At 52.1% G+C, this 25,261-nt stretch overlaps 2 protein-coding genes across 2 annotated transcripts in view; one reads left to right on the forward strand and one right to left on the reverse strand.

Annotated features, from left to right (window-relative positions):
- Positions 1–1,216: 1,216 nt before the first annotated feature.
- PLEKHG4 (pleckstrin homology and RhoGEF domain containing G4) lies at positions 1,217–10,560 on the forward strand. Its single transcript, XM_039888975.1, has 22 exons — positions 1,217–1,436; positions 1,683–2,345; positions 2,506–2,601; positions 2,676–2,799; positions 2,899–2,992; positions 3,077–3,151; positions 3,232–3,348; positions 3,518–3,616; positions 3,713–3,861; positions 4,022–4,160; positions 4,255–4,371; positions 5,818–6,000; positions 6,211–6,713; positions 6,789–7,035; positions 7,744–7,833; positions 7,917–8,138; positions 8,231–8,401; positions 8,476–8,653; positions 9,066–9,182; positions 9,328–9,564; positions 9,652–9,767; positions 9,919–10,560. The coding sequence occupies exons 2-22, from the start codon at positions 1,877–1,879 to the stop codon at positions 9,922–9,924; spliced, it is 3,549 nt and encodes a 1,182-aa protein (XP_039744909.1). The 5' UTR covers positions 1,217–1,436; positions 1,683–1,876; the 3' UTR covers positions 9,925–10,560.
- Positions 10,559–25,261, reverse strand: part of KCTD19 (potassium channel tetramerization domain containing 19) — a 28,326-nt gene continuing 13,623 nt past the window's right edge. The window contains exons 3-16 of the mRNA XM_039888976.1: positions 23,523–23,673; positions 22,532–22,723; positions 21,133–21,264; positions 19,079–19,289; positions 17,796–17,956; positions 16,370–16,473; positions 15,784–15,926; positions 15,502–15,585; positions 15,111–15,225; positions 14,074–14,701; positions 12,691–12,882; positions 12,390–12,544; positions 11,952–12,053; positions 10,559–10,812 (exon numbers count right to left, since the gene is read on the reverse strand). Of these exons, the coding sequence (XP_039744910.1) occupies positions 10,699–10,812; positions 11,952–12,053; positions 12,390–12,544; positions 12,691–12,882; positions 14,074–14,701; positions 15,111–15,225; positions 15,502–15,585; positions 15,784–15,926; positions 16,370–16,473; positions 17,796–17,956; positions 19,079–19,289; positions 21,133–21,264; positions 22,532–22,723; positions 23,523–23,673 (2,484 nt within the window). The 3' untranslated portion in view covers positions 10,559–10,698. The remainder of the gene's footprint in view (positions 10,813–11,951; positions 12,054–12,389; positions 12,545–12,690; positions 12,883–14,073; positions 14,702–15,110; positions 15,226–15,501; positions 15,586–15,783; positions 15,927–16,369; positions 16,474–17,795; positions 17,957–19,078; positions 19,290–21,132; positions 21,265–22,531; positions 22,724–23,522; positions 23,674–25,261) is intronic.

The following is a 25,261-nucleotide window of genomic DNA, read 5'->3' on the forward strand; positions in this document are numbered from 1 at the left end:
CTTGCCGGCTTCTAATGCTCAGGTTCCCTCCTCCGGCAGCCTCCCCAGGCTCATTAAGGAGGTGACTCCTTTAGAGTTAGGGAAGACATTACACCCAGGAACCAAGGGTCAGCATGTTGTGGGGCACTTTGCCTTCTTCTGGCCACATAGCCTACCTTCTTACAATATTCTCACAAATTTTAGGGAGTGTCCATGTAACCCAAAGGGACCTAATGCCTCAAAACTGGGAAGGATCTCACAGGTCAACTATCAAAGTAACTTTCACCAGTTGAGGATCCCCTGAGGGTGAAATGAGAGGGAGAGCACCAACTTGGCCCAAGTGCTGGCACACTTTATACGGTCTTCCCTAGTCCTCATGGCAATCCCAAGAGAAAGGAATGACTTTTTTTTTTTTTTTTTTTTCATTTTACAGATGAGTAAGGTGAGGCTCAGGGAACTGAGTTGCTGGAGCTCAACCAGCAGGTAAGTGGGGGAGCAGGCCTGGATTAGTATCTCTCTGGCTCCAGGGCGTGATCTCAGTCTTAGCCTCCTTGGCTGGACTTCGTGGGAAGGGGGTGTTGGCTGAGGAAGGAGTGTATGCTGAAAGCAGTGCCAGGAAAGCAAGGGAGTGGAGGTTCTGGGCATGGTGGATTGGTGGATTCGGGAAGGCCTGGGTCAGCTCCCACCTCAGAGGCCTTCCTGCTCTCCAGCCCAGACAACGGCCTCCCCATCCCATGACTGGGATCATACAACGTGTCTCTTGGTGCTTGGGCTGGGGCCTGGAGGAAAGATGGGGGCTGTAATGGAGGGGCCGCACCCTCCCACCCTCTATGAAGGCACCCCAAGCAGCTGGTCTGGGCATAGGGAGTCTCTCTCTCTAGGGGCCTCTTGGGACGCTGGGCCCACACTTTTCTTCTCCAGGCTGAGAGAAATGAGTGCGCCCTCCTTGTTTTACTAAGGGAGGCTAGAGGTGTATACTGACTGCATTCAAGAACAGAAGCCCACCATCCCCACCCCCAGGCGGACCCACACACTCACTCACTCTCGCGCACCTACAGCACCTTCCCCAGCGGGGACCACTTCTTGGGGAGTTGGGCACGGAGTGGGTAAGGCTGACTGGCCAGCCGTTGGTCGCCGCCCCTACTGGCGAACCGAGAGGCGGAGTCAAAGTCAGCGGGGCGCTGGAGGTGTGGATGGAGCCGAGCCGTTGGGATCCGCCGGAAGGAGGGGATCGCGGACAGAAGGCGCTGCATCTGGCCGAGCCTCAGCGCTGTCAGGGCGGCCTCGGCCGCGGCTGTCGGGCCTAGCTGGGGTGGCTGTAGCTCCGTCCTCCGGCCCCCAGGGGGCGGCGCGTCCTCCGCCTCTCTGCGTTTCCGCCCCTGCGGCCAGGAGGCGGCGCCCGCGGACGCCCGGCGGCGCGCTGTACCCGCCGTCGAGGCTCCGCTGTTCTGAGGGAGGTATGTTGTGGGGTTCTGGCTGTGCGGCCTCCCTGGCTTTGCTGATCCCCGCGGCTCGTCCCGGAGCCAGGGTGGGGGGTGAGTGTGACCAATGGACGAGGGAGAAGGGACGCGAGTCCCCGGGGCGAGGCAAAGGCCTGGCTGGGCGGGCTGGTATGTGAGCACACGGCAGCGCCCGCCGACACAAGCCCGCATCCGAGGGCCCACGTGAATGCGGACATCCCTGCCCTTCTCTCCTCTCTTCAGGCATGAACTACGGCAGTGTTTGCGGGCACCCAGACTGGCACCTCCTTCGGCCTAGTGCCTTCTGCCTGCGTTACCGGCCTAGTGCTACCGGACCAATTTCAACCCATTTCCTGGATGATCTGAGGCCTCATTTCACACCGAGGCCCTAGCCCCTCTCCCGCTTGCTCTGAGCAGGCCCACCCTTTAAGGAGGGGATGATGGAAGGGTCCCCAGACTCCCAGGGCCATGCTATAGACTGGAGGTTTGCTGTGTGCAGTTTCAGAGATGCCTGGGATGAGGAGGTTAAGGACCCCAGTCCTCCAAGACCATCAGCAGGGGCAGCCCAGGGTGACCCGTTACAGGGCAGCCTCCTGCCTGGGGAGCTTCAATCACCCCCAGGTCAGAAAGCTGCAGATGGGTCGGGGGATGGCCAGAGGGGCACATTAGGAGGTTCCTCGGCCAAATCAGAGGAACCAGTCCCCTCTGGAGAGGAGACCCTCCTATGCCCAGTGTCCTCCCATCTCAGCCTGGCACAGGGTGAGAGTGCCAGCCACGGGGGAGGCTTGGCAAGAGACCCAGTTCTAGGCAGGGTAGTGTCAGCTGGCTTGGGTTCTGGGGCGTTGGACAGTGACTCTGTGGACTTTGGTGACCCTTTATTTGAGACATCAGAGCTGCTGGAAGCAGGTAAAGGAAGCTGGGCAGGAATGTCTTGGGAGTGGGAGTGCCTGGAGCGGGGTGCTGAGACGGGGAGGGCTATGACCCTGTTCGGGCTGAAGTCTAGGTCTGAGGAAGGGATCTCTGAGTAGGTGGCCCAATACAGACCTAAGCCATTTCCCTTCCCAAGACCCCAGTGGATCCAGCCTCCCTAAGCCCGCTGACTACCTCCTGGCCCAAGACCTCACCTGGGAGCTGCTAGCCAGTGGCATGGCTGCCCTGCCAGGTAGCAGGAGGGACTAGAGGCAGTGGAGGTGGGGTGACTTGATTGGGCAGATGTTCACTGCCCTCTGCTCACAGGGACTCGGGATGTAGACGGTCGGGCAGTGCTGCTTCTGTGTGCCCATAGCCCGGCTTGGCTTCACCCCAAGTGCAGCAGCCATGAATTGATCCGCCTTCTGCTCTACCTGCGAAGCATCCCCAGGTGGTGGTGGGGGTGGGGAGGTGGGGTGGGTGATGGAGCCTAAGCTAGGAGATGGCAGGGCTTGGAAAGTAAATACTGAACTGAAGTCTGCCCTTTTAGGTCTGAAGTACAGGCCTTGGGACTGACTGTGCTAGTGGACGCCCGAATTTGTCCCCCAAACTCTTCTCTCTTCTGGGGGCTCAGCCAGTTGCAAGTGAGTATAGAACCGTAGCTCCCTCCCTCCAATCATTCCTTTCGGGTAGGGTTGGGGGCAGAGCTGAGCTCAGATTCCTTGCAGGAAATAGCCCCAGGATCAGTGCACCAGGTGCTGCTAGTGGGAAAAATGCCTGAGGAGGTACACACAGGGCTGCAGGTACTAAGACATGTTGGGTAGGGGTGGAGGTGGGTCACTTCCCCCCAAGGCCCAGGTCACAACACTTTCTTTTCCTGCAGTTAGAACAGTTGCCCTCTCATCAGAGCATGCTGACCCACATCTCCACCTCAGGATTACCCGCTTCGTTGGGAGGAGGCCTGCCTTACTGCCACCAGGCCTGGTTGGACTTCCGGATGGTTAGTGTACCGGATAGGGCATAGGGTGGGAAGGCAGGCAACCAAGCCAGCAGAGGAACCTCTTCTGGGCTGGCTTGAGCAGTGCAGAGCTAGCTGCAGTAGCCTGGAATCTAGGATGCCTGGGACCAGCTGTGTGCACTGCTCTGGTCATGCCTGTCCCTACTCACAGCGTCTGGAAGCCCTGCAACAGAGCTGCCAGGTGGTTTGTGCCCTGCTCCAGGGGGCCATTGAGAGCATGAAGGCTGTGCCCCAGCCCATGGAGTCTGGGGTGAGTGTCCCCCCACTTCTGACCCCTTCCTAAATGCTCCCTGTCTCCCTCTTTTTCTCCCATGCCCACCTCCGCTATCTGTTCCTTTAATCATAGGAAGTCAGTCGGCTGCTACGGCAGGCACGGGTTCTTATGCAACATGTGCTAGACTCTCCACGGCTGGCATGGCTACAAGGCCAGGGGGCCTTGGAGCTGGCATGGCTGAAACAGAAGGGCCCAGAGGTGACCCAGAGCCCAGATTACAGGTAGCTGCAAGCCCAGCTCCCAGGTCTTGCCCCAGAACACCATATCCCATGCCATGACTCAGCTGGCTGGCTCAGAACCAGCTAGGATTGTGGTCCCAGGGCAGGGCAGAGTGGAGTGAGGCAACTGGCAGGGGCCCTAAGATCATGTACCCTGCACTAGGCCTGCGGTGGACAAGGTTGATGAGCTATATGGCCGTGTGGATGGTCTGCTGCACCAACTGACCCTGCAGTGTAACCAGCGAATACAGGCACTGGAGTTGGTCCAGACGCTGGAGGCCCAGGAGGGCGGGCTGCACCAGGTGGGAACTACCTGCCCAGATGGGTCCTACCCCTGATCTCAACCATGGCCCTCACTCCACAGCAGCTGTCCTTTCCTTATTTATGCCCTTTTAGATTGAAGTGTGGCTACAGCAGGTGGGCTGGCCAGCACTGGAGGAACCAAGGGAGCTCTCACTGGACATTCTGCTCCAGGCCCAAGGCCCTTTTCGGGAGCTGGACCGGATTGCCCAGGTGAGTTCAGTCACTCGTTCATTCTGTAGGTCTTGGGGCACTTTGCCAGAGACTAAGAATGCAGAGTAGATGAAAGCAAATCTATCCTTTGCTCTCTTGGGATCTACAGTCCAGTAGAAAAGTTGTAATTAAAGGTTAAATAATTATATATGTGTTTGCAGACTGAGGCAAAAGCTCTGGAGAGAAGAAGTGCAGATGGTTTTACCTGATTGTATAATAAAGACCTGACCCGGAAGGGGTGTTTTGAGCAAGCTTTCTTGAGTTAGTGACTTTTGAGCTGAGAGCTGCCTGAGTTAACCAGGCAGAAGAGGACTGGAGATATGAGACATTCTAGGCTGAGGGAACAAACAGCACGTGCAGAGGTCCTGTGGCAGGAGGGTGCACGACTTGCCTGAAGAACTGTAAGCAGGAGAATGAGGGTGAAATGCAGAGCAGAAGAGGGAGGGAGAATGGGTGAGATGAGGTAAAACAAGGCTGAAAAAGTGGTCAGTGGCCAGATCACTGGGCCCTATAACAGTGTACAATTTAAGCAGGAAAGGCACATAGTCAGATCCATGTTCTAGGAAGATTACCTTAATTTCTGAGTAGACAGTGACTTGGAGGATAGACATGGAGAGTTCATTGAAGAGGCAGTTACAGGAGTCCAGGTGGGATATGGTTGCTCTGGCCAGGATGATAGCAGAGGGGATGGATTTGAGAAATTGATGGGATTCGATGGTAGATATATATGAAAGGGTAAAAGGGAGAGGGAGGTTATAAGAATGAATGGGTGCTGTACCATGACAGAGGGACCAGGAAACAAGAGCTTTCTGGGGGAAGGGCATTTGTGAATCCAGTCTTGGGTATGCTTTGGAGATAACCATTGAGGAATGAGAAGAAGAACCATGGGGATTGGGCCTAGAGCTCAGAAGAGAGATCTGGCTGCAGAGGCTCACTTGGCAGATGTTGGGAGTGTGGATGACGTTCGAAGTGTGGTCACACAAGATTGCCTGGGGAGAGAGAGTGGACTGTCTTCAGGAGCTCCAGTGTTTAATGTCCTGGGTGAGGGTCGGGGAGCAGATAGAGGAACCACTGGAGAAGCACAAGGAGAGTCAGGAAAGTGGGGAGGGGTCGGGAACTGGGAGCCAGAGAGGGTTGAATGTTGCTGAGCAGCGGAATCAGAAGAGGCCTGAGAAGTGCTGGGATTGTGCCAGAAATGGGGTCGGAGTGGGCTGATGAGTTGAAGAAGCCGTGATAGTGAGAATAAACAATTCTTTCAGGAAATATGGCTGTGGAAAGGGGCTCAGGCCTCGACATGGGCTCAGAGATAGGAAAGGGTGAGGGGTGGAGGGAAAGTCTTTAATCACAGGAGAGACTTGACAGCGACGTGTAGATGTCAGTAGAGGAGACCTGGGCTCGAGAACTAGATCACCAGGTCTGGCCGCTAAGCCTATTCTCTGTCTCCAGGAGCAGCTTAGGCAAGGAGAGAAATTTCTGCAGCCCCTGGCTGGCTGGGAGGCAGCTGAACTGGGCCCCCATGGGGCCCGCTTTCTGGCCCTGCAAGCCCAGCTGACTAAATTCTCTAGGGCTTTGGCCCAGCGGCGGCAGCGGCTGACAGATGCCGAGATGCTGTTGCGGCTCTTCAAGCAGGTGGGTGAGGGGTCCTGTCCCTGGCTTTGGGTGGTCACTGGGGCCAGAAGGGTGGCTGCCCAGCTCCACCACAGCCTGAACTCTTTCTGGACGTCCTGCCTATTCTCTCTCCTTGTCTTCAGCCTGGGGCCAACACCCCGTGGGGTTGGGGTAAAAGTTTGGCAGTCTCTGTGGGATTGTCTTCATGCCTGTGTGGCCTTGGTGTTGCAGGCCTCGACATGGGCTGAGGAGGGGCAGCGGGTTTTGGCAGAGCTGGAGCAGGAGCGCCCAGCAGTCGTGCTGCAACGGCTGCAGCTGCACTGGACCAAGCACCCTGACTTGCCTCCTGCTCACTTCAGAAAAATGTGGGCTTTGGCCACGGGGCTGGGTTCCGAAGGCATCCGCCAGGAGTGCCGCTGTGCCTGGGCGCAATGCCAGGACACCTGGCTGGCGCTGGACCAGAAGCTAGAGGCTACACTGAAGCCACCACCAACTGGCAGCACAGCTAGCCTGTGTGTCAGCCAGGTCCCAGCTGCACCTGCCACCCCTCCCCTGAGAAAGGCCTACAGCCTTGATCGGAATCTGGGGCAGAGTCTCAGAGAGCCTGCCCACCATGGCCACCATGCGGCCATTATGTCTGCCTGCCACGGACCAGAAGCTGGATATGGTGCTCTGCCAGAGTCTTCCCCAGCCTTGCCTCCACCAGGCAGCTCTGACCCTAGGAGCCTCAACAGGTACAGGCCATGGGCAGGGCAGGGAGGGCGGTGGCAGGGCACATGTCTAGAGTCCTGACACCACCTACCTGGTAGGCTCCAGCTGGTGCTGGCAGAGATGGTGGCAACAGAACGGGAGTATGTCCGTGCCCTTGACTATACCATGGAGAACTACTTCCCTGAGCTGGATCGCCCTGATGTGCCCCAGGGCCTCCGTGGCCAGCGCGCCCACCTCTTTGGCAACCTGGAGAAGCTGCGAGACTTCCACTACCATTTCTTCCTGCGTGAGCTGGAGGCTTGCACGCGACACCCACCTCGGGTGGCCTATGCCTTCCTACGCCATGTAAGCCCCACAAGCCCCACAGCCCCAGGCTGATTCTGCCACACTCAACAAAGAGCTGTTGGGCATATGCTTGGTGCCAGGCCCTGTGCTTGAGGGAGACCAACAGGGCCTGCCCCTCAAAGTACTCACAGTTAAGTAGAAGAGACATAAAAGTGATTATAGTTCGGGCTAAGGGGAAAATAAGCAGGATAGATAGATGATTGTGAGTTACTGGTGGGGCAAAGTTTCCCATTTTAGAGGGAGCAGTTAGGCCTCTGAGAAGCTGCTGTTTGAGCTGAGGCCAGAGGGAGGGGATGGAGTCAGGACATTCAATCAGAGGAAAGAGCAAGTGCAAAGCCTGTGGCAGAAAACAGGCCCATTGGTTAAGGAAGGCTGACAGGTAAAGGTGGCTGACTGTAGTGAGCAGAGGAGTAGTCCAAGTTGAGGTGCAACCAGTGCATGTTCTCAGAGCTGTGGGGAGCAGAATTGGGTGCAGGACTTATTCCCCAGAGGGCTTGTGGCCAACACCCTTATGCACAGTGCTTGTTCTTGCCAGATCAACCCTTGTTCAAAGCAGGGCACATTGACTCTGTCAGGTGGGGGGGGGTGGCTCCCTGGGAGCCACCTGTTGGCATTTTGGTCCTCAAGCTGAGAGTGGTCCGGCCCAGGCAGGGGCAGCCTTTGGGAACTGGCCCCCTTGCACTGGGGCTGAACTGCATGTCCCCACAGAGGGTGCAATTTGGGATGTATGCGCTGTACAGCAAGAATAAACCTCGCTCCGACGCCCTGATGACCAGCTATGGTCACGCCTTCTTCAAGGTAGGTGAGCCTGAGACTGTAGAGGTAGGGGGGAAGGCGGGAGTACCCTGAAGCCGCCTGATGGTATCCAGCCCACCTGGCAGGACAAACAGCAGGTGCTCGGGGACCACCTGGACTTGGCCTCCTACCTGCTGAAGCCTATCCAGCGCATGAGCAAGTACGCACTGCTGCTGCAGGAGCTGGCGCGGGCCTGCGGGGGGCCCATGCAGGAGCTGAGTGCCCTGCGGGCTGCCCAGAGCCTCGTGCGCTTCCAGCTGCGACACGGCAATGACCTGCTGGCCATGGACGCCATCCAGGGCTGTGACGTGAGTCATTCCAGGCCGTGGTGGGCAGGCGTGGTGGATGTGATGGGAGGGGGCAGAAGAGGCTGGGTACCCACTGGGCCCCAATTCGGTAGGTTAATCTCAAGGAACAGGGGCAGCTGGTACGACAAGATGAGTTCACAGTACGCACCGGGCGCCACAAGTCCCTGCGCCGTGTTTTCCTCTTTGAGGAGCTGCTGCTTTTCAGCAAGCCTCGCAGAGGACCCACAGGCATCGACACATTTGCCTACAAGCGCTCCTTCAAGGTAGGTCCACCTGACCCCACCCTGTGTCCCCTTGTCCCCCAATACCTCATCACACCTCTCTCCTGGCCACATAGATGGCGGACCTTGGCCTCACTGAGTGCTGTGAGGATAACAACCTGCGCTTTGAGATCTGGTTCCGCCGTCGCAAGGCCAGGGATACCTTTGTGCTGCAGGCCGCCAGCTTGGCCACCAAGCAGGCTTGGACGGCTGACATCTCCCGCCTGCTCTGGAAGCAGGCTGTCCACAACAAGGGTGGGTCCTTGCCCCTCCCTCACACCACACTTCTCTCTTCGAAGAGTTGATGATGTCCCATGGGGGCCCAAGGAGGGCTCAGGGACCTGGAAATGCTTAGCAAGTGGGAAGGAGGTGCAGCAGCAGCCAGCGTAGGGGAAAGAACTTCAGAGTTAGGCAGCTTTGCTGTCATTGTCTCTGATTATGGACACAGTATTAATGTCTGAGTATCAGAGGCTTCGTCTCTAAAAGAGGAATAACAGCTGCCCACAGGATTGTTGGAAGGAGCCTAGCACCACAAAGGCTCAATGCAAGGGCTCGTTTATCTGTTGGGAAAGGGTATAAAGGAAAGACTTAGGGGGGAGGGGTAGATAGAGGCTGAGGTCTAGGCTGATATTGAGAAGGGCCCCAGCTATGCTCACTCTCCACCCAGAGGTGCGCATGGCTGAGATGGTGTCCATGGGTGTGGGGAACAAAACCTTCCGGGACATCGCCCCCAATGAGGAAGCTATCAATGACCGCACCATCAACTACGTTTTAAAGTGCCGAGGTATTGGGCAGGCTATGGGGGTGGCAGTGAGGAAAGCTGTGTGGGAGGCAATGTGGCTCTCTGGCAGCTCTGATCTGTGCTCCCCTCAGGACCTTGGCCCAGGTGGGCTCTCACCTGTCCCATCCTGACCCTCTTTCTTATGCAGATGTTCGCTCTCGGGCCTCCATTGCTGTGGTTCCGTTTGACTATGACAGCCCCTACCTGGGAGCCTCAAGCTCCCTTCCTGCAGACCCTGCCTCTCACTCCGTACTGGGGTCCCTCAACCTGCACCTGTACAGAGATCCAGCTCTTCTGGGTCTCCGCTGGCCCTTGTATTCTACCAGTTTACCAGAGGAAGCAGCACTGGAGGCTGAAATGGAGCTGGGCAGCCAGCCATCTTTAAGTAGGTCTGGGTTTAGCCAGAGGCAGGAGGGTATAGCTTGGGGTTTGGGCTATCCCTGCTGACAGCTCACGCAGTCTCCTTCCCTAGCTCCTGAGGACTCAGAAGTCTCATCCCAGTGCCCATCAGCCAGTGGCTCCAGTGGATCTGACAGCAGCTTTGTGTCAGGGCAGGCCCTGGGCAGGGGCCTTGAGGACTTGTCCTATGTGAGTGCCATTTTGTCCCATACCCACCAGCCCTTCCCCAGCCCAGTCTTTAGATGGAAGTGGGGGTGGGTGGGCCACAGCCATTCTCTAGGGACTCCACTTGGACCTTGAGCTAGGGAAATAGTCATTCATGCCTTGCTTGGTACTACAGGTCTGAGCCCAGGCTCGAAGGCAAGCAGCTTGTAGCTCCAAGGAACATCACCTCTCTCTGGATCTACTATGACAAAGGCATGGCTAGCACCTGGCCTACTTCCAGCCTATACACACTGCTCTATCGACTACCCTTTCCATGTATATGCCCATTGGACAGGCCAGCAGGGGCCTCTCAAGGGGAGTCTGCTGCAGAGGCTGAATGAACACCCTAATCCTGGGCTCCTGGCCTGGTGTCCCCTTCTTCTGTCCCCTCTCTGGCTCCCACTCCATTTGTAGGTTAAGATTAGGCTAGAGCAGAGGGTGGGTGTTCTCACGTTCTAGGGTGGTGGGGCACCAAGTGGCTCCAAACAGTGACTGCACCGCCCCACCTCTCAGGAGGAACACAGCTGGGTCCCCAGCAGCTGCTTCCCAAACCCTGGTCTCAAAGCCCAGCTCCTCAAACTGAAGGGCAAGCCCACCCCAGCTGGGCCCTTATTCTTGCCTGCCTTGGCTCCCCAGCCTCAGCTTTTTCTTACCTGGGTCAGTTTGGTTATATTGACTCAATGCCTTTTGAATAGCTTTCAGTTTGACTTATTGTTTAAAATTATTTCACTGGTTGTTAGGTCTTTGGTATTTCAGAGAGGGAGTCCAGGCCCTTGACTTGTGATTACTCTTTATTTGTTTACAATAAAAAATAGATTGATACACACCCTTGGATGGGTACATGCATTTTGTGGACATCCCGGTTCAAATGAACCTTGGCGGCTGGGGATACATGGGGGCAGCATCTCTGGACACCCTAGCCCTCTTGTAAGTACTTGCCCAGAATAGAGTAGGAGACAGACCTAGACAGGCCCCTCTGGATGAGCAGGTCCACGCAGCATCCATATTTCCTGGCGAAAGGCAGTGTGAGCTGGAAGAAAAGGCTGGATTAATCCCTGATTTCCTGGTCAGTCGCCTACTCCTGCTCTTGGTGGGTAGGGTCTTCCCTTTGAGGCAGGGGCGGGGCAGGGTAAAGTCAGTTATTAGGAACCTTTGATGCTCACAGGGCTGTGGTTGGGGAGTGGCTAGCAGAGAACTGAGCAGAATGACCAGAGGGTCAAAAAATGTGTTTCCTGCTACTAGTTTTTCACTTTCTAGCTGTAGATGCTGACTTCACCTTTCCAATCCATTAGGCCAGAGGCCTAATAATTTGGCACTAGTGTATTTATGGTGAAAAGTATCTTAACAGTATACTTGATTACAGAAATACCAGATTAATGAGAAATTAACTAAATCTTTTTCACCTACAATGTTAAATAGAAACTTTGAACCCTGAAATTATGATTATTATTTTAATTTATTATTATTTATGCCTACAGCACCTGGTCTTCCTAGGTGGTCTCCCATCCAAGTACTAACCAGTCCTGATCCTGCTTAGCTTCCAAGATCAGACATCAGGCTTGTTCAGGGTGACATGGCCGTAGATCATGGACCATGGCTCCACTGGGGTGTGAACCCAGGCCCTTCTGTGTGTAAAGCAGATGTGCTAACTGCTACACTATGGAACCACATCCAATGAAATTACTTTAAAGAATCAAAAAACAATAATCTTGGGTTATTCTTTTACCCTTACTGAATATTTTCTTGATAAAAATGCCCCAAAGCAGCTTAAATATGAAATGGATGTACAAAAGTGGTGACATCACAGTTAAGTAGATGAAGTAAGTTGGTATCACCTGTTGAGAAGGTCTGACTTACAATTGTTTCTCAGCACCCCCAAATCTTGGACTCATATGAAGTACCTCCCTGAGTATGGCCAAGGTTGCAAGTGATGAAGGCAAAATCATAGAAGGAAAACTACAAAAACGAGTACCCTGAGTACTGCTTTTTGACCACTTTAGACTTGTTGATGTCAGCCATTGTTTCTCCCTCCCCAGAACCAGGGACCCAAAGTCTAGCTGCCTGCTTCACCTCATGGGCAGTGCTGGCCTAGCTCTTGTGCAGCAAGACACAGTCCATCTGAGGCATTGATAGGGTCACTATTCCCAGTGGGATGCAGGTGGTCTTTACCTCTACCCAGCTGTACAGGCGTTCCTGGGTATGCCGGTCATCCTTGAAGCCGGTGATGGCCAGCAAATCCACCACAAACTGCTTGGGACTGATGCGCAGGGTCTGTGAGGAGAGCCCACTGTCAGTCGGGGCTGGGGACAGCTGCCCGACTCATTTGCTCTTAGACCCACAGAGTGGGATGCAGAGCAGGGGCTACCCTGGGCAGGAGCCACAGGAATCGGGGGGCACTTTCACTCCAAACTGCCTCTTGGCCAAGGCTTGGTCCAGATGACACTACCCTGTCTTCCTGTTCCTATTTCTCTTGCCACCTTTCTGCCCCTGACCTATTTCCCTTACCCTTCACCCCCCATCTTGGCTTGCTTCCTCTTGCCTTGCACCACTTCTTGTGGGGTAAAGGGACAGGTGGAGAAAGAACAGGGCCTAGGGCCTATCACGTACCCACAGCCGGTTGGCCAGGGAGACCACCTTGGCTGTGATGGCTTTGGGGTCCTTTTGCCTAATGGAATCCAGGATGATGTCGGTCAGAAAGCGGTGACATTTCTGTGCATAAAACATCTCTTCCCAGGACAGAGAGAAACTCAGGAAAGTCACCTCTGTGGAGGAGAGAGTGGATGTGGCCACATCTGCCCAACACTAGGGCCTTAGAGAAAGCCCAGAGTAAGGGCTCCTGAGGGAGACTTTCTCTCTGAAGGGCATTTCTACAAGAGGTACAGGGCCAGGCCTGGCTCCAGAGCCTCACCTTGGGGCTGGGGGCTGGCTGTGGGTGGCATGTGCCTCAGGTTTTCCATCTGGGTGGTGTAGACAATGCTGTCCTCAAAGAACATGCAGGAGCCATCACTGCCCACCACAGGGGGGTGACTCACTTTGAGGATGACCCCTGTGCTGTCCACCTCACTGGCCTCAGGCAGAGGCTGCTCTAAGGCAGGGCTTTCTGTGAAAATAACAGGAAGGGGTTCTTCTTAAGTCACCTCAGATTCAAGCAGGAAGGGGTCCTCTGGTGACAGATCAGTACAGTCAATACCCTGTCCTTCTAGCAGCCGCTGCCTCAAGCCTCTTAGAAGTGGCACCTTGGTTTGGCAGGGGCCTGTCCTCTCTTCATTGCCCTAGAATCACTGCAAATCATATCGTAAATTTAAGAACTCTAAAGAACTCTCCAAATTTCTCTGTTGAACTAAGACTGGTATCAAGGCCAATAATAACCCAGCTGGGGGCTGGAAATCTTTGTAAAATTATAAAATGAGAGGAGCTTTTTGGATGAGCCTTTGATGCATGTCTACTCTGAAAAGGATGCTTTGACAGACTAACTGTGGCTCACAGGCAGGGCCTTGAGCCACAAAAAGGGAAGGCGACAGTATATTATAGGAAGGATTTCGAGCAGAGGAAACAGCCCATCATGGCAGTTCTCAGCACACTTCCTTGGGGTGCTCTGCACCTATCCAATGCACACAACACAGCTCTCTCTCCAGCTCCTTGTCCTGTCCATCCAACTTCAGTTAACTGTCCACCCCGTCATAGTCAGCCAAGCCAGAAACCTGGCCCTTCTGTGGCTGAATCCTTACTCCATCCTCCCTCAACTGCCTAGCCTGTTTTCATCTAAAATGACCTCACCACTTCTAACACTTCCCCTCCCGATGCTGCATTTCCTCTGCTCCCAGATCAAGCTTTCCCAATACAGACCTGACTGCTCCTTTGTAAAAAATACTGCAGTGGCTGCCCAGTCCCCTTAGGATCAGAACAAAGTGCCAGATTCTGAACTTCACCCCTAAGACCTGTTCTGATTGCTTATGTCTTAGGTCTTACCTCCCATCACTTCTTCAGCAAAGCCTGGCCTCCAGCTAGACTGATGACCTAGTTCTACAAACACTGAGGCTTCTCCTTCCTTCCCCAGATGACTCCCAGCCTCCTTTGTGCTATTACTTCATAGGCACACCCTTTCCATATGATTTATGTAATCTCTCAGCCTCTCAAGTCATGCCATTGTGTTGGTCATATATCTGTCTGCTGCTTGACACAGAGCTGGCTTTGGTGAGTTCTAGGTCCCCTTTGTCACACTCTGTGGTCTTGATCAAGGTCTGCCTTCTCTGCTGTAAATGAGACAAGTCAAGGATGGGACAGGACTCACCTCTTTCTTTTGACCTCTGCTTGCCCCAGTCCTTCAGGGTGACAGTTCTTTTCATGGGGAAGTATGGTTTAAACATTGGCTCTGGCCCTTTGTCTTTGGCTCCAGCTCCAGCCCCTGCCTGCAGGCCTGGGTCCTTCTCTGAGACTGTGGAATGGCCTTTCCAGGAAGCTGAGGTGCTGGGCTGGGAAGCAGTCTCACTTCCCGAGGGGAGCTGCAGGGCGGCCTCCTCCAAGGAGCTGCTCCGGGGGGCAGGCAGTGACTGGAATTCCCACTGTTTGCAATTAACCATGTCCCATTCCCGCACCAGGGAGATGAGTTTTTGCATGGGGGTGACAGGAGGGTCTTTGTTTTCACATTTCTGTGTGAGGTTGACTGTGGTGCACTTCTTCTTGGGGGGGCTTTCAGGGTGAGCTCCCCAGTGCCTTGGGTTGGCACATAGGCCAGAGCAGTGGGAGTATGTGCTAGAATTGCCCACCCGCTTGGCACCTCTGCACAGAGACATCTGGATGGTCCGGGAGTACTGCTCAGCCTCCTCCATTTGGCTGGACCTAGCTGGGGTCCCCTTGGCCTTGTTCCATGGAGTCCTGCCATTGCAGTCTTGGAGGTCCACAGGCATGCACGCTGTGGACTGGGGAGGGAGGGCACAGCAGCTCTGGGCATGTGCTCCCATGTTGGAGCCTCCCCCAAATCTAATAAGCTGGGCCTCTAAGACTTTACTTGCTTACCCAGAGTGATCCCATTCCCCACATGGTCAGCCATTTGAGTTTGCTCAGTCTCAGTGGGGGTGGTGTCAGCCCAGGGACCTCTCATACTCCAAAGAGACAGACTGGCATCCCAGGCCACAGCAGCCAGTACCTCCTGTGTCCCTTTCTAGGTTCAGAAGGCAGTTACTATGCTAGGAGCCCATGTAGGCCCTGCTCTGGTACTCTGCTCTTTCCCGCAGTAGCAGAGCCTGCACTGAGCCCTATGGGGGTGCCCTGAGCCCTATGGGGGTGCCTTTTGAGGACACCACCAAACTGAAGAAAGCTGAGCCTTACTTCTTTGGAATCTCTATTGAACTCCACCAGCGATTCTGGCCCTTCTGTTACCACATGCAACCTCCTGATGGGAAAAGCTTCTTCATTTTCAGATTCCTTCTCCTGGGTCCATGACCTGCAGACTCCAAGAAGCTTTGGTCAGTGGGCAGAACCTTTCACTAGCTCATTGACCAATTGGTCAGGTCTGCCCTTTGGCTGAGAGTTAACTCTGGATAGTGGGGGAGAAGAGGCTCTTAAAGGGTTTTGCTTAGGTCACTGGCCAATCCTGGGCCTGTTCCACCCCACTTAACCCTAAGGAGAACAGGTTGTACTAGGAGGTGGGACGGGATTCTCAAGAGGAATATAAAGGACCAAACTCCAGAACGTGGTATCTGGAGCAAAGTCCCCTTACTTGTATGCTTCGCATTGGACAAGGGCTTCTGAGAGTGAAGGGACGTGGTATTCCTCCACCTCCTGGCATAAGAGAGGCCATTCCCTGCAAATGACAAGGCGATATCAGTCTGGGCAGCTAGGGTAGGAGTGTGGGTGGGGGTGCAGGTCTCTAGAGCTGCTGCCTTCAATAGCAGTGCCCATGTTGGAAATACTATAACTTCTTCCCTAAAGGCTGCGAACTCAAGTTTCCTTTGTTACAGAGGGATGGAGTTTCATCATACAATTTCCGTCCTTCACTTACTTAAATTCAGATGGTAAAAAGAGTTTTCCAAGTCTCAGGAAGTTGAGAACATGTCGGAACATTTGGCCATCCCCATGGATCAGCAGGGTCTGTCCATATGTGATCCAGTACACTCTCTGAGAGTTGGACAGCAGTTCTGGATACTGCAAAGGGTTGGTACAAGACTATGTTAGTCTATTAGTTAAAAGTCTAGGCTTCAGTAAGGGGCAGATCAGTCTTCTCTTGCTTCATTTTCCTGACCATTCTAGAGCAGAAGCTTTGGGATTTGTTGGCCATAGGGAGCCATTGTGGAGAGTAGAGCATCTAGGGAGAAGCACATCATCTCTTCAAGTTTTGCTGGTCCCTAGACCACCCTCTCAAAGCATTTGGAACCTCACCCTGCCTCACACTCAGTTCAGGTCCCTTGGATTGTCCCTCCCTACTCAAACTCCTGAGGGCCTTCCCAGCATGCTGTTAGTATGATAAAAGCAAGGGAAGGTTCTTGTTCTAAGCAGGTGCTGGAGGCTGTGTGAGGGTCAGGTGACAGGTTCCAAAGCAGGTTAGCCACAGAAGAAGGGAGAAGAGGGCAGCCTGGAGCCAGCGGTACCTTCAGCAGGGTCTGCAGGGTGGTTGCGTACCAGTGGCTTCCAACATAAACCTTGATGATTTGCTGGGGGGAATACACAGCGATTTCTGCTGTCCACTCCTCATCTAAGGAAACAATGAGAGGGAACACATCACATGGCCAAAATGGAAATTTTGGTCAATAATGTATTTCATGTTAAGACTCAATATCTTCATCAGTTATATTGCCTACTCTGCGAAGCAGTATAAACCTCCGACATCAACCTTCTCTGCCCTAAGGGCGGACTTCCCTGTGGCTCACCATGTGGTTTCCTGGATGGAGAGGTGAATTCAGAATGGCAGCCTGGAGGATCAGCTGGTGACCCTGGGGGTGGGGAGGGTAAGCCCTTTGGAATCTCAACCTTGGGGACACTGCTGTTCTTCCCCTGACCCGCCTCTCTCAAGAAAGGTAGACTGATGTTCTTGTCCACCTACATTGCTAACTGCCTCTGTTTACTGGCTGGATGTGTCCTGGGTGTGTAACTTTTCATGTGGCTACTCTGACTGGAACTAGGAGTCCCTTGGTATGTTTTTGCTTATGGCTTGGCAAACATCATAGAGCCAGCTCTCATCAATTCAGCATCACTTCTATAGAGAACAAGCCCCTAGGCATGTTTGGAGAATGGGGCTTTCTTCTCGGAAGATGAACCCATGACCCTTTTCCTGGGAGTGACTAGACTTAGGCTTTGTTGTGATGTTTGGGAACCAGTTTCTAATGAGCTCTATAATGAGTGAAGGGTATATAACTAGGTTATAATTAGATAAGAGGTAAGAGGAATATAATTAGATTGTGAACTCCATGAAGATAAGGACTGGGTTTGTTCTGCTCATGTCCGTATCCCTAGTTTCTATTTCTGTGCTGGTATACAGTAGGTGCCCAATAAATGTTGACTGTTGCAGAATGACAGTAATACAGTGTAAACTTGACCTGGAAAACTTTTTGTTAATAGGAGGTTATAGGCAGATGGTGAAAACAATATTGTGATTGGTCTCAGATTTCAACCCCAGATCAATCATGATCTAACTACGTAATCTGAAGAAGTTACCTCCTTGAGCCTCTACTTTATCTGTTAAATGGATCCAGGGACAGTCTCTCCCTGGATGACCAAATGAGCACAGCATGTCAGCACCCAGAGCCGGAGCAGACGTGCGTTGGGGACTGCGCAGCCCCACAATGGTTGGTAATAGTGCCCAGCCTGTACTGCTTGAGGGTACTCATGGGCTTGGGGTGAGGAGGGGTCACTTAACATGAAAGTTTCTCTTTAGGCAGAACTCACAAATGTTGGTCTGTCTGGCTTTCCTTTCATCTTCCATCTATAGTTCCTGGTCCTGGCCAGCCTCATCTTTCCCCTCTAAACCTCCAGACCCTCCCCTCATTCAAATTCCAAACGAGAAGCTTCCTCATTTACTGAGCACATCCATGGGCGCCAGAGTCCTTGGCTCCAGATGAATCTTCAGAGCCACTTTCATTGGCTCATAGGTGATGTCCCTCTTGTCCAGGAAGGCACACAGTTCATACACTTCAGAAATGGTCTCGGTCAGGGGCAGCCGGCAAGTCCCCAGCCAGTTCCTGCCCAGGAGAAAAGCTTGTCACAAAGAGCCTCAACACTGTACCCCAAGGGAGCCCAGTTGACTCTATGTCTAGAATGTCTTGCCCCAGCACCAGCTTAAACTTGTCACTAACATTATTTCCTTGATTTAATTGGAAATCTGGTGGTATCTTGTAGGAGGGCGAGCTTGAAAACACAAGCTCAGCCTTTTGCAGCTGAGCTTGACCTATTTCAGTAAAACTCTCTAAATCAACTAATGGTGAGCCTTTAGGCCCTGTTACAGGTTCCAGAAGCCAGGCCAGGGCCCAGCCACATCTTTCCTACTCCAATAGGTATCTGCCCAAGACATCTTAGTCACTATGTGGCAACTTGCCACAGTCTTGGGAGATTACTAATACTCTGTGTGCCCAAGAAAGACTGAACATCAACTTTCTCCCATCAAAGGCATTTGTCTTTGCCCTCTGTGCTATCAGGGGTCAGCTACAAAAGGCCAAAACAACAATATTAAGATATTCATTCAGGGTTGGCTGACCCTCTCCCCAGGGACTCAAGAAAACCCACTTCTACCTTTAGTTTTGATACCAATGTATTCTGTGACTCTAAGAGAGCTGTCCACTCTAAACCTGTTTCCCCTTCTGTAAAACAGGAATTCATGCCTTTGCACTAACGGGGACATTCTGAGCTTGTCTCTCAAGGCAAAGGCTAGGTACGACCTCTGGGAAGCCTGCCTTCCCTTACTTCTGGGAAACTCACCTCAACTATGGCCTCCCTGTGCATCCAGTGAGCCTCCCTCCTTCGTAGGAGGGTCTGTATAGGGGGAGGGGTAACGTTTAGCACCCTGAGGGTTGTGACTGTATCCTGGTCACCTCAAACCTAGTCAGGTCAATGAACCAGAGTAATGGTTTGCAGAGAACAGAAATATGAAACAGTCTGGAGCCTTTGAACCTTGGGAACCCACGTGCCTTGGCATCTCTCTCCTCTGAGGCTGGGGTTTGGTGCTGGTGGGGGGTGGCTAAAATTATGGATTTGCCCCCAAGGACACTACTTCTCTCTGGCTGGTAGGTGGGGCACCAGGTTGGTTTCTAGAGAAAGATGAAGCCCAGCCTGGGTAGGACCGAGCTGTTCTCTGAGGAGGGCCTTACTTGACGTGCTGGAAGAGAACCCCATTCCCCGTGATGTACAGTCTGCTTCCGTCCAGTGTGCTCTCAATGTGGAGCTGTCCCAGTGCGGAGTCTGGGTACTTGACGAGCAGACCCAGGGCCATCATGTACAGTGGCTTCACGGACGCCAGGCCCACTGCGCGGCCCCCCTTCCCTGGGCTCGGGGGAGGACAGGAGGTCCGGGAACAGCCACCTGTGCCAGGAGAAAGGGGTGACTCATAGACCCCTCATGGTCATAACTGTATTGGAAGCTCTGGGTCTCATTCTACTGCTTCCTTGAATTAGTACTAAAGAGACTTAGAGGGAGCTTATTTTCTTGCACAGCCCAAATCTGGATCTTCTCAAAATCAGTATAATTTTTCATATTCTCAGTCAGGTTGAGAGGTCAAAACTATTTGTTGGCAGGTAGGGAAGGGAGGAGGGAAATTTTGCTACATCACTAACATTTGAAGTTCAGAAATTTCAGTGTAGCAGCCGTCTGTCCCAGCATCTGTGGGAATCGACTTTAGTTTCGGGCTCTGCTCTACTCATCCAAGGGTAAGATCGGCAACCACAGACAGAACCCAAAGTGTGTTACAGCCCCCCAGTTTTGCAGCCCCTATCACTCCTGTGCAGAATTTCTCCCAGAGACACACTGCGTGGTGTTACTTTTAGGTGGGGTATTTGGGTTGCTGGCTCATGGACAGGAACTTGTTCTCTTGCAGTGGGCACAATGCACAGTGTACAGTGGCAACAATGGGCCTGTGGACATGCTGTGGGCGATTTTCACGGATCATCTCTAACCCTCAGAGCAACCTAGGAGCGGTAGTGCTATCATATCATAGATGAGGGAACTCCTGAGCAGCTAGTAAGTTCCTTACCCAAACTACAAAGTGAGGCAGGGGCAGAGCTGGGATTTCAGGGCAGCTCCGTCTGTCTCCGAGGCTACTGGAGCTGTTTGATCGCGCTTTATAAAAGGCCAAAAACATGCTTTATGTGTGGGGAGGGCTGTTGCATGGCTCAAAGAGCTCATCTACAAACTCACTTCCCTTCCATCTTCACATAGGTCTTGTGGAACATGCACCACTCCAGCCATCTCTCAGTGACCTGTGTTCTCTGAGGGGCAGAGGCCCTTGGGGAAGGAGTTTGAAGTCATAATCCCTTAAGTGGATGGTAAGAGCCTGGGACAGGCCCCTAAGACTTGCTGCAGAATGCCACCACCCCCAAATAGGATAGGACTCCATTTGCCTTGGAAGAAGGAGGCTGGGAGAATTGGGCCTATGCCCATGGATAAATGTCTGGTGGTGTGCAGATCAAACTATATATTCTCAGTGCTGTACATTCTCAGAATGTCAGCTGAGGCCACACCGAGGTAGCTAGCTCCCTGCAACATGCAGAGTAGCTTCCTCCAATGTGTAGAATCTGGAAACTAGGATGATGAATGACAAATAAAAAAATGTGAGGGGAGGAGTAAGCTGGATGGTAGGGCTGGGAGCATGAAGGCCTGGACTGGACTGGGGTCAGAAAATGTCAGGAACAGGCAGAAACAGACACAGCAACCAGGGATTTTGAAGTAGGAAACAAGGGAATTTGGGGGAGGGTAGGAAAATGAAGCACTAGTGGGGTATTCGCCCAAGCATTTCCCATGCCTTTCAGTTGTGCCTGGAAGAAAAGACAGGAGTGGCAGGTGGGTGCCAATGGCGCCCAGTTGCTCACCACTTCCACGAGCAGAGCAGACCTCTCCTGCCCCCTGGGAAGTCTGCCATCAGGCCCAGCCTGGCTCCCTAGGGCATTCTTGCCTGGTTTCCCCACCTAGGCTGGGCTGGCTGTAAGCCACCTACCCTCAGTGGGGAGGCTAAACAGACAGAGGGCTCACAGGATTTCAGGCTGAAATTCCTCTTCTTGGATTCTAAGACAGCCCAAACACCCACTTCTCTCACCCCTTCCCAAAGCCCAAAGTAGTTGTGGAAGGGGAGATGTTTGTTCTTGGCTTTTCCAGCTCAAGCCTGCCTGGCCCAGAATGTCAAGAGGAGGGCAAGCTTCCCCTGGCGACATACCGTTGTTCATCCGGTACAACCTTACAGCTTCAGTGAGCTCAGGGATTTCCAGAATTTCCACCTCTGCTTCTAACACATCTATGTTGGAGAAATTATCTGGTAGTAAAATCTTCTGTGAGCGAAGAAAATTCACTTGAAAAGCAAAGGAAAACAAAATGAGTTAATGACATTATTTCTAATTTAACTGTAGGTCCAGGTTTATGCAGGTTTTTGGTGCTGCAATTTATCCTAGGCTCTTCGTTCTGAAACAAGTTATAAACATACCTGGTTAGATTAGCTTTAAATCTGTAGTTTTCAAGTGACAAACCCCAAATTACTTTGTTTTCCTGTGTTTGAGTCCATGGATGTGGCCGCCCGTGGCCTGGCCTGGGGCTCCCAAGCCAGGCCCTCCCGGTGAGCACACTGGCACTGAGACTTACCCTGTGAGTCTTGACCCAAGAGAAGGCCATTCCAAAAGAGGGAGCTGTCTTGCTGCTTAAGAGAGGAAGGGCCCAGCCGAGCCTGGGCTGGCAGGTGGCACTTGCAGTTTGTCCCTGCCTGGAGTGCAGTGTGAGAGGAAGAGATGGAGCCAACGCTAATGTCCTGTGTGAATCAACTTGGAGATTCAGAAGCACATCACAGACAACTTTCCAGGCAACTATAACTATGAAGGGCTAGGGTTCCAGGCATTTGGGCCCCTAGTACAGATCGGGTGTTTCCTGACCTATTCATCTAGGCAGTGGCAGCATTTTAGAATCAAGGGGTTCATTCAGTTCACAACCCCACCAGAGCTTGTCCTGGGGCATTTGGCAGGGAGGAAGGCTCTCTTCTATCCAAGGTTGAAGATCTGATCCTCCTTAGGCCACTAGCTCAAGTGGACAATTCTATAATGATTCTGGGGAACCTTTCACCATCCACCCTCCTTCTCTTTTATACTGAGTTTAGTGGAAGTGAGAGCAGGTAGGGACCATCCTTTGAAACAACCAAACAAAATAAGGCTCATTTTGTGGTGAAAGAAACTGAGGCCTGGAACCCAGTTAGGTACATAAAGGTAGAACAAAAATAGTAGCTGACCTTGTAGTCCAGCTCAGGGTCATGCCCTTCACATCGACTCTTGTGGCCCCGACACCACTTCAGGTAGTTTCCAGTGCCCCTTTACACCCAGGCCATCCCAAAATGAACAAGGAATAGAATAGCCCTGAGGCCAGTGGGAATCTAATGCTGGGACTCTGCTTGCCTCCAGGAAGGCTCTGTCGTGCCTCCATCACCTCTATCCGGGGAAGCTCTTGAGGCCCTACGCACCAAGCTACGTCTCCACAGAGTGTGGAAGGGGAAGGGTGGACGGGTCCTGTCAGCCTGTCCCCTCTCCTCCCAGCCCTATCAGCCACATCACCCACATCACCCGGGAGAGAGCAATCACCAATGAAGCGGAACTCGCTGCACTCGCACTCGATCAGAGCCACAGTCTCGGCCAGCCACAGCAGGTTGTCTTCAGTCACCAGGCTTGGATACTTGGCCACTAGGTCCAGGGGCAGGAAGCAGTAGTGCACTTCTTCTTCCGTGTCTAACAGTGGTGTGTCCATGAGCCCCAAAGGTGCCTTATCATGTAGGCCTACAAGGGAAAGTGCAGAGGGGTGTCACCACCTCCTAGAGGCCAGGCCTCTCAGAGGCCACCAGGGCTCTCACTGACCCAGGGGCCCCAGAGAAAGCTGGAAAGATTCACGCAGGAGATGATCACTGCCAGGTGCCTCCTTCTTCTCTTTCTCTTTTTAGATGTAACCCTAAGGTTTGGAAGGAGTGTGGTGGGGAATAGAGGATGGAAATCTTACTTTTCCTATAGTGAACAGCAGTGAGACATGTTATGAGATTTTGGCCTATATACCCAAAGTCATTAAAGTCACATTAGTTACCTATTTGGTTCTTTCTAATCGATCAAACCAACCACTGTAACTTACAGATAAAACAGATCCTTTTGACACTCCTAGAAACCCAAAATCCATCCAAAATCATGAATGGTTGGCTGTTCAGGTGTTTCAGATAGGCCAATCTATGCTGTAAGGCACCCATCAGACAGTGATCATTTGGGGACATTCCTTATGTGGTGGTTAAAGGTAATTTGAAAGGATGGTAAAGCTCCCTGACTACAGGAGGGGTGGAACGCAGCCCAGCCTTGCCCAGGTGAAACCAACATGCAGCGAAATGAACATGGAGGAAGATGTTTGATTCCACTGGGTAAGCAGCCATGGAGAGGGCATGTGGCAGGGCACAAGAACAAAGGAGATGAAAGTGAGGTAGAAAAATCCAGAACTAGCTCAGAAATCAGGGTACACTCTGGATGGAAGCCACTTCTGTTAGGATGAAGAGAAGGAAAGTATGTGTGAGTTTCAGGAAGGATCAGCCTGTGGTTATACCTGTGAAGGCTGGACTTTTTATAGGAAATTCTGAGGGTTTGCTGATACACTTCCACGTTCGCCAGTAGTTCAAAGATGCTCTCTCGGCAACAGGTATGTCTGCAGGCCGCACACGCAGATGGTGTTTCCCTTCCTTCAGATTATCTAGAGTCTGTTAGATAAAAAATATTACTGTTTTGAAAATTTTAAACCAAGTAACTAGCAATTCTAGGGTAAAGTACCAGGAAAAATAGCATATGACTTATTTTGGCAAAGTGTTTTCAAATAAATTGAGTCAATCACATGAAAATGTGAAAATTTAGGTCTATGTTATGCCATGCTGATATTCAAAATCTCAATGATTATTTCTCTTCTGATTTTTGAAACAATTTTTTTGGATTATAATTTTCTGTTAATAGAAATTTATCTTATACAATCTTAAGAATAATTTATATTTAACCATTAAAAAGTTGAGATTTTCAGCTATCATTTCCCCTCAAGAGTTCAAGAACTCTTTTTGAACTGTTGTAATTGTTGTGGTCTGCTTGTTGTAATTGTTGTGGTCTGCTCATCCTAATCACGGAACATGGTCTAAGTTGGAAGTGGAGGTGGCACAGGGTACCACACTTTTCAAAGGACTTTCACTCATTTGCTTGTTTACCCTGACATGCTCTGGAAAATAGATGTGGTGAGTGTTTGCATACCCATTTTGCTAATGAGGCAGTTGCCCTCAAAAGATTTGTGACTTGCTCAGTCTTTCAAGTCCAGAGCTTCTCCACTTAACGTAGCAGGTGACCAGTGTGGGCAGAGGCTGGAGTGGAGCACTGCAGCTAGGCAGGGCTGAAGCCCAGGGCAAAGGGTGGGCTGGGTGTCTTCATGCTGTCCACACTCAGAGACCCATTCTCCCTCAAAAGTCCCATCCAGGGGGCAGATTATCATAACATCAAGCCCATTTTTTCTGTCCCTATGTTAGAAGAAAATAGAATTTTCCAAAGAAATTTTTGGAGATAGCTGGAAAAGTCCTGTAAAGGCACCGCATGACCAAATTTTTTTCTCCGAGAGCCTCATAATGGACAGAACATCTCAGATTTTGTATGAAACTACTAAAAGAACCTGCATCTATCTTCCAGCTACCCAGGTTGAAGCTCTTGTGAAGCTATTCATGGGAATCCTGAGCTTTGAGAAGAGCCCTCTGGTGGTCGTGGCTATAAACTGCACCCACATGACTGCTTAAGGTCTGCAAAAGGAGGGGAACCAGAGTCTTCCCTAGTTTGGGTGGTGGGGACTTGTGGAAAGACTTGACAATGGCAGGGTCATGGGGAGTGGTTTCCTGGGGGCCCTGAGCGATGGGAGAAAACAGTGTGTGTGTGAAACAGCAGAAGAGAGTCTGTGATTCATTCATTTGAGAAATGTTTGTGTATCTATCACCAGGGCAACAGTCATATCCCGTGCCTTGACTCAAGGAGCTCTTAGCTTGCGAAAAAACATGAAAAGTTGAGAAAACACATTACAGCCAAAAATTTACATATACTAAGATAACAGTCAGCATGGTAATGAAGTTTCAGGACCTCCAGGAACCCTGGGATTTCTTTCCACAGTGTTAGAAGGGGATCCAAGCCTTCTTGTTCCTCTTTGCTTGGGATTACACATAACTTTAGCTTCTATCTCAAGCTGTCAGCCATCCTGAGGAGAGAAATCTGTGAGAGATGGGTTTCTGTATGAGGGTGTAGTGGCCTCAGGCAAAGAGGAATACAAATGAA

This window comes from Pteropus medius, unplaced genomic scaffold (genome assembly GCF_902729225.1).
Source record: "Pteropus medius unplaced genomic scaffold, Ma_sr-lr_union100, whole genome shotgun sequence".
NCBI classification, from domain to species: Eukaryota; Metazoa; Chordata; class Mammalia; order Chiroptera; family Pteropodidae; genus Pteropus; species Pteropus medius.